The sequence below is a fragment of the Tarenaya hassleriana genome, unplaced genomic scaffold (assembly GCF_000463585.1).
Source record: "Tarenaya hassleriana unplaced genomic scaffold, ASM46358v1 Cleome5, whole genome shotgun sequence".
In the NCBI taxonomy this organism is placed as follows: Eukaryota; Viridiplantae; Streptophyta; class Magnoliopsida; order Brassicales; family Cleomaceae; genus Tarenaya; species Tarenaya hassleriana.
The window spans coordinates 5,065,400-5,072,442 of NW_010967707.1; the positions used below are offsets into that span (position 1 = coordinate 5,065,400).

General features: G+C 40.1%; 4 protein-coding genes and 1 long non-coding RNA gene across 5 annotated transcripts in view; 1 reads left to right on the forward strand and 4 right to left on the reverse strand.

Moving 5' to 3' along the window:
* The window catches only part of LOC104827048 (AMP deaminase-like), a 7,152-nt gene extending 6,267 nt beyond the window's left edge, over window positions 1-885 (forward strand). The window contains exons 19-21 of the mRNA XM_010560071.1: window positions 1-86; window positions 392-505; window positions 598-885. Of these exons, the coding sequence (XP_010558373.1) occupies window positions 1-86; window positions 392-463 (158 nt within the window). The 3' untranslated portion in view covers window positions 464-505; window positions 598-885. The remainder of the gene's footprint in view (window positions 87-391; window positions 506-597) is intronic.
* Window positions 886-1,481: 596 nt separating this feature from the next.
* Window positions 1,482-4,388, reverse strand: LOC104827049 (protein SCO1 homolog 1, mitochondrial). The gene is made up of 7 exons (XM_010560073.2): window positions 4,091-4,388; window positions 3,813-4,019; window positions 3,509-3,599; window positions 2,642-2,854; window positions 2,437-2,526; window positions 2,229-2,361; window positions 1,482-1,838 (listed from the first exon to the last, which is right to left on the reverse strand). The coding sequence occupies exons 1-7, from the start codon at window positions 4,241-4,243 to the stop codon at window positions 1,730-1,732; spliced, it is 996 nt and encodes a 331-aa protein (XP_010558375.1). The 5' UTR covers window positions 4,244-4,388; the 3' UTR covers window positions 1,482-1,729.
* A 376-nt stretch (window positions 4,389-4,764) lies between these two features.
* Window positions 4,765-6,511, reverse strand: LOC109117252. The gene is made up of 5 exons (XM_019204059.1): window positions 6,406-6,511; window positions 6,038-6,138; window positions 5,265-5,326; window positions 5,105-5,163; window positions 4,765-5,020 (listed from the first exon to the last, which is right to left on the reverse strand). The coding sequence occupies exons 2-5, from the start codon at window positions 6,112-6,114 to the stop codon at window positions 5,003-5,005; spliced, it is 216 nt and encodes a 71-aa protein (XP_019059604.1). The 5' UTR covers window positions 6,115-6,138; window positions 6,406-6,511; the 3' UTR covers window positions 4,765-5,002.
* Window positions 5,327-6,031, reverse strand: LOC104827050. Its single transcript, XR_773868.1, has 2 exons — window positions 5,872-6,031; window positions 5,327-5,788 (listed from the first exon to the last, which is right to left on the reverse strand). It is a non-coding gene; the product is annotated as an uncharacterized LOC104827050 (long non-coding RNA).
* Window positions 6,512-6,825: 314 nt separating the features above from the next.
* LOC104827460 (protein trichome birefringence-like 3) overlaps window positions 6,826-7,043 on the reverse strand; it is a 2,055-nt gene continuing 1,837 nt past the window's right edge. Inside the window, exon 8 of the mRNA XM_010560630.1 lies at window positions 6,826-7,023. Coding sequence (XP_010558932.1) covers window positions 6,826-7,023 — 198 coding nt within the window. The remainder of the gene's footprint in view (window positions 7,024-7,043) is intronic.

The following is a 7,043-nucleotide window of genomic DNA, read 5'->3' on the forward strand; positions in this document are numbered from 1 at the left end:
GGAAAGAGTACTACAAGAGAGGGCCTGAGGGAAACGACATTCACAAAACAAATGTGCCTAATATCCGTTTAGAGTTCCGGAACACGGTATGGAATTGTTCTCTTTTATTCTCCTGCATAAACTTTCGCATCTTGTCCGAGGAGTTGGAAATATAATATTCATTTGAAAGATTGATATTCCCAAATATGACTGTACCAAAGGGTTTCAGCTACATGCTTACTGGGCCATTGCCTGGTAGCTTTTATGCTGACTGAGAGTTAGACAGACTACTTCACCAGAAAATACAAATTGCCCAGCAATAACAAATCAACGTCTGAGCATGTTTTGCTTAGTGCATTATTGAAGATACAACGAGGTAATATAATACATAAAAGCAAACTACAATATGCAGATATGGAGAGAAGAGATGCAGATGGTCTATCAGGGCAACGCCGACATCCCTGGTGAAATAGACAGGTGGTGATGCTGCTTTTGCATATCCCCAAGTTCTACTCCATGGCATGAGGTAAGTTTTTCCCTTCGCTTCTGATACATTTCTCTCTTGCCCACAAATCTGTGCCTTATTTAGTTAATATATGGCTTTCGGGTTTGAAACAGGCTCGGCCTTCGCCCACTTTATTGGGCATCCAAACGATGATACATACTACCGCTATATGTATACGCAGAAAAGTAAGTCCAATAAGTCAGAGATATTGGCCAAGGTATGAATGTAATAAGAGCAGAGGGTTTGCCTATGGGTAGGGATCCCGAGAGAATATGGAGGGTCGAAATCGACATGTTTGTTGTATGTTTAAATGTGGGATTATCACTTGTCAATTATTCAAACTCCTTGGCTTCACCTTTTTTTTTCCAACTACTATTATTCAAAGTTCATCATCTACCGGAGACTTGGTTGTGATTCTTGATGTCAATATCCCGATTTCACCCTCGCATTTGAGACATTGTAGGGTTATTCCTCAAACTTCTTATGTTGGTAAGTTTCGGAAAAGAAACCTCTGTTTCATTGTGTACAAAATCTATGATTTGTTTAAACTAGTTTACTCTTAGAATTCGTACGAGTTATTTTTTCCCTTTCGCTGCAATCTCTAGAATTTAGGTGTAATAGTGGATGCAACTCAAATAAAGCAACAGGTGGGAATGTAATCACTAGTCGATATTTTCATTTGGTTCCATTCCACTAATACGAGATTTTAGTAAGCAGCAAGAAGAGTAAGAAGCCAATGGGTGCCAGTAAGAACCCAATGAGAGTAAGTAACTAACGTCTGGGGTTCTTATGCGGAGATAAGTTGGCACGAGCTCTGATCAATCAAATTGGGCTTCTCGACCACTCTGAAATAAAAATGTAGAAGCGATTTGATCGGCACCGTGACCGTGCGTTGACTTCTTGGTTTCTTTTCCTGGGCAATCTATGCAACGTAACACAAACAAATGGACAAGAAGCAGCCGCCGCCGCCGCCGCCGCCGCCAGTTGCACAACAATGTCAAAGAGACATTTGGTTGAAGATGGACAGTCATATAACAAATCAAATGCAAAATCCCTACAAGTCTTTTTTTTTTTTTTCAGTTTCCTGGATAGAGCTGGTGGCTCTACCACCCAGGCATCCATTTGGTCCCTTAATTCTCAAGAATAGTGAAAAGAAAATAGAAAAAAAAAACATTTTGTCAAAAAAATTAAGTTCGGTTGATGAAATTAATCATCAACCAAAACAACAATGTGTTCGTTTATTGTCTACTTACGGTACTCCCGCATCGCTTTGATGACACCGTCGGTCAACGAGTCAACATCGTGATTCTTCCCGTAGAACTTTACGAAATCCATCTCAGGGCTCATCAAATACCTGCCACCACACATTTGGCTTCCTCATTAGAAGGGTTCCATTCTCCAGCAACAACATCCCATCATTATTATTCGAACACTTCTTACTCTACAAAACCTTTCATAGAAGAATATAATACCCACTTTCACCTGATTATTCCCCCCAACATAACAATTTTGGGATAAAGATCAAACAAATCCTAAAAAAAAGGGCCAAACTCTGGAAAAAAAAAAAGAAGCAAAAACAGGGTCTGCCCCCCTCAGGCGATTAGTGAGAGCTTGAAGTTTGTATATCAATAAAGGGTTAGCGTATACCAATGCACGTCACTATATCTATCTATGCATATTCACTCCGGTGTTGCGCAACAAAATAAATGCAAAAAAAGGATAAAGGGTTATAGCTTAAACGTACATTACTATAGAGTGATCAACAAGATAGTCTGAATCTTCCTCCTCCGTCTTCATGTAATAAACCCGGTAAGCACGAGCCACTGATTTGATTTCTTCCGGGGTGCCCGTTAACCCAACCAAATTGGGATGAAACTCTACAACAATGAAAAGAAATGTTAGAGATATGTCATCCAGCAAACAAAGAAAACTAGATATACAAGAACTCCAACCTTTGACATATTCATGGACTTGCTGAACTGTGTCTCTTTCGGGATCCACTGAAATAAACACCGGCACAACTTCTATTCCCGACTTCTCCTCTAGATTTATGTGATAAAGCATAATGTTAGATGCTAAAGCCTATTTCAGTATCAGAAGTACTATAAAGCCATTGTGTTCAAACATCAGGACCTGGAAAGAAACATCAGGACTCACTTATTTTGTCAATCGCAGCACTTAATTTAATAAGCTCATCTGGACAGATATCCGGACAGTGAGTGAAGCCAAAGTATATGATGGACCATTTCCCCTTGAAGTCTTTCTCGCTCACACGTTTTCCATCGTCTCTTAAAAGACTGAATGGCCCTCCAATGGCTGCTTTTCCCGCAGAAGGTCCCTCCTTAACGGCTTTGGATTTGTTATTTATCTCTGGGCAAGTATAATTGCAGTCAATATACAAAAGGACATTATACAAATTGGAACTTTGAGCTGTATAAGTAAAATTTGACAAAACAATCAGGAACCACCAAGCATCTACTCGGTGATTGAAATGACTAGCAGTGTAGCACCTTTAGCGTTCACTCTTTGTCAATAGTACCAGAAACCAAATCAACAAGTGAAAGAAACTCAAAATTGTCTCAAATATTTTATGCATATGCATCACACACACACAAGCCCATGCACCTAAAAATTATAAATGTATGTATATGTACATACATACATACATACTATGTGGGTGTGTGAAAGGGTATATATACATAACACACAATTCAATTAATTAACCACCCAAGGAGCAGAATCCAAATATGTATCAAGCGCCAAACATTGGGAGACAACCAGAACAATGTTCTCTGATTGTCGTCATCAATACAATCAGGAGCCATAAAACAATTGACCATAAATGAAACTCTATGACACTGAGACATTTCAATCGCTTTGCAGCTTTTCTGCGTGTTTTCATAAATAAAAGAGCAAACTAGAGAACGACGAATCTTCTGCAATCGCAGGTAGTAGCTACCAGAAACATCAACTTCGGGTTAGAAAACAAATATTCGCTAAAATAAACTCACCATAGATGAGTACCTTCAATATGACGCTTCTTTTCCCTATCATAGTAGAAGATCAATCCAACTCCAGTAGCAACCAGCAAGAAAAAACTCATCCATGAAACGGGCTGCGATAATAATTTCCCCAATCAAACATGAGATCAAAACAAATTCGCCTAAAACCATCTAAAACAGAACATATCACCAGAAATTTCTATCGACCAGAGAATTAACTTGGGTAACAAAACCACCCCCATTTGCCATTCGATGCACAAAGAAATGATATTTTTCCATGGAAACATTTAGCGACAGAAAAAGAGAAATCAAAAATAGAAATTTACCCCTCCACGAACATCTTTCCCACTACCGGTTTTCTGATCTGAGTCGCCATCAGAACCCTCGGATCCTCCCGATTTCTCGCTTTTATCGGTATTATTAGTTTCCGGGTTATCAGAATTAGGTTTTGAGGTAGTATCAGTAGTAGAAGGGCTAAACAAACATCTCTGACCATTCTTCCACCATTGGATTCTATCGGTGACGGGGAGAATCTGAAGAAGAGAAACCAGATATGGATGAACAAATGAAAGTAGAAGTAACAAAAATAGAAGAAAATCCGAACCGATCGAAGAAGAGAGGAATCTCCATGAGGAAGCGCGTGAGAGAAGGAAGAAGGAGATGGCTGCAAAGTCCTGAGATAACTCAAGTCGCGGGGACGGAGACACCGTTGAACGGAACGAAACCGGTTAGCGGTTCTTGACAGAGCAGCCGCCATGGACGATGGTCTCGGAACTCAGATCTGCGTTGTTGTTATCCGTCGGGGTTCGGTTTACTCTGACCGCCGTCGAATGGGGGGTTTTGTGCTAAACCTCCCCAAATGAAGACTTGTTGTAGTGTCACATGAACGGCAAGCTTTGCGTCTCTCGTTTACAAAACCACTGAACAGTCCATTACAAAGCCCAGTAAGTTAATCAAGCTCCATTGGGCCGCTTGATCTGCAATTTTCAATATTTATGTTTCCACCCCAAATTTATGTATGATTCGTCTTTTAGGCCCATTTCTTTCTCTCATTTTATCCGCTTAAACACCTCTTGGGAGTCTGACATAAACTCGAAATGCCGACTAGTTAATATATTAATTTCATAAATAAAAACTAAACTTTAAATTATTTTACACAATCTTAACTTGTAGAATTAGAAAAATATTTTAGTTAATTATAGAAGCCAATCAATAACCCAGATAATTTATTTGTTGAATATGCCACTCAATAGGTGTTTTATAGTACTAACATAACGATAATTAAAAAAAACCATATTATATATAACACACGAGGGAAGCAAAGCAACAAAGGGAAATTGACAAGAGTGAAAAAGTTAGATTCTTTTATTATTTCCTTCACTCAACTGGACTCAACGGACCGATGAAGAGATCCCAAGTAATAAACTAAAAGTGTATACACATCCAGAAACCTTTCTCTTCACAAGCTATTATGACCCACTTCCATCCCAATCTTCAGATACGACCGTAGAAGATCTCAATGTCTCTTGGTCGGCTGCATCGTAATGAAAGGACAAATCTTTGAAATCCACGAAAAAGCAAAGCACGAGGCGCAAGAATGTGAAATGTAATAACTCACGTCAAAGTCCTTGGAAGCTTGCTTCAGTTGCTCTGCCAGTTCCTGCTGCTTCTGTGCAGCTGAAACAGAAGACAAAAAAAGATGCATTTTTAACCTTCCCGGATAAATTACATATCACTGCGGATGCAAATGAGGAACTAAACCAGTAAACAAACATTACCCAATTTCGAGACTTCTTCCATCTTCTTTGATGTCCTCACAGCAAACCTCTGGAAGGCAGGGCTTCGAAAAACACAACATCAAATTCGCACATTGTCAAAGATTTCAGTAAAATTTCCAGAGCAGATCAAACATAAGGCAAAATAGCCTTAAGGTACAATAAGGATCATTGCCTCAGTCTATAATGGTAATGTGTTCGGGTCATTAAGGTACAATAAGGATCATTGCCTCAGTCTCTTCACATTTAAGTGCTTCGTCATCTCTGAGAGATCGGGACAAGCCTACGAAGAGTCATCATTGACAGATAACCACAGACGAAAGCATAGTATACTACATAGCCCAGCATTAGCTATGACTGGTTTTAAGATGAACTCGCTTCAGTGAGCGCAACCCATCAAGGAAGAAATAATTTCGTGCAGCATGATCTACACAATCCAATTCACAAACTACATGACAAGAAAAAACAATAAAGCCGACCCACCAAAATGCAAATGCCTTGAACAAAGATGGCTTGGAGCTAGGTTGCTGATACAAAAGAAACATAAATCACTTTTCCTTCGAAAGAAAAATCTCTCAATCTTCCTACGCTGCAGCGTATGGTAACTTACGCAGCAGACCAGCGTGTAAGTTGAGGCTATCTCGCTTCAATTGAACGAGCCAATTAGGAACATATGTAATCCAACCGGCCAGAGAAAGAAGCTCATACCATCAACCATAAAACGTATGAACACGCAAACAACGAAGCACGAACCTAGCTAATGACGAAAATGATACCTGTTCGCCAAGCCATTAACTATGATCTCGTTTGCGAGGTAAGATACAACCCTATGGATGAAGTTTCCTCCCGCCATTATCGAGATCTCCCTTCGGATTCCCTGTCAGAAAGAAAGGCGAAAAAACCCTAGCGTAAAAACCAACAAATATCAAACAAAATTAGGGGAAATACTAGCTCTAGATTACCAAATTCGAATATAGAGAGAGGACAAAATTGGACGGAGAAACAACATAACCGATTAAAAAAACAAAAACTGGGATCGATCAGCGATTCACGAAGAAACTTCACACGGATTCTGCGAAATCCTTCACAAAAATTAGATATGGAACGAGGAATTGAGAAATAATATGGACGCAGCGTGGATTACCTAACGTAAAAAAGCAGACCGAAGAAGGACCTTCGAGATCCGACGAACACAACAACAACTCCCAGCTCTACGATATCAGGTTATAAATATATAGAACGTGAAAAGTTCGTTGTGGCGGCGTGTGTTTTTTGGGCGCTTCCGTCCTAGGGTTGCATCGGACGGCTGTGAAATCTTAGTTTGAATCGGACGGCAGAGATTTGCACCACGCGAAAGCACCAAATTCACAAGTGGGCCGAACTGTGTGTCGTTTCCCGCAACATTTATGCATGGGCCGAACAGATTTTTTGTTTCAGATATTAATGAAATATGGGCCTAACTTTGCCATTTTTCCTTTTTTCATTTTTGTAAGCCTTTTAAAAAATACAAATATGAGGAGGTCTTGTTAGAATTTCCAATTATACCCTCCGCTTATAGCCATATTTACAAATGAGCGAGGAGGATCTGATTCCACGTGTCGGGCAAACCAGGGAGGCACCAGTGTATACAATCAGCGTACCGCATAGGATTGGCCCTCTCCTTAGCCGTTAAGATGATGCCACCTGTCTCGGTGTAGACAGATGTGTGGCCGTCGATGCGGTACTCTGAGAGCTGAGTGATGTTGAGGAAGGTGACGTGGCTCTTCATCCTCTTCACGACGC

Coding starts and splice junctions, on each gene's coding strand:
- LOC104827049 (XM_010560073.2), bottom strand. CDS start 4,243: ATGGCGGCTGCTCTGTCAAGAACCGCTAACCGGTTTCGTTCCGTTCAA. Junction 4,020..4,090: donor ATTCCTCTCTTCTTCGATCG/GTTCGGATTTTC, acceptor TCTCTTCTTCAG/ATTCTCCCCGTCACCGATAG. Junction 2,527..2,641: donor TGCTGCGATTGACAAAATAA/GTGAGTCCTGAT, acceptor ACATAAATCTAG/AGGAGAAGTCGGGAATAGAA.
- LOC109117252 (XM_019204059.1), bottom strand. CDS start 6,114: ATGGCGGGAGGAAACTTCATCCATAGGGTTGTATCTTACCTCGCAAAC. Junction 5,327..6,037: donor GTTAATGGCTTGGCGAACAG/GTATCATTTTCG, acceptor TGTTTTTCGAAG/CCCTGCCTTCCAGAGGTTTG. Junction 5,164..5,264: donor GGAAGAAGTCTCGAAATTGG/GTAATGTTTGTT, acceptor CTTCTGTTTCAG/CTGCACAGAAGCAGCAGGAA.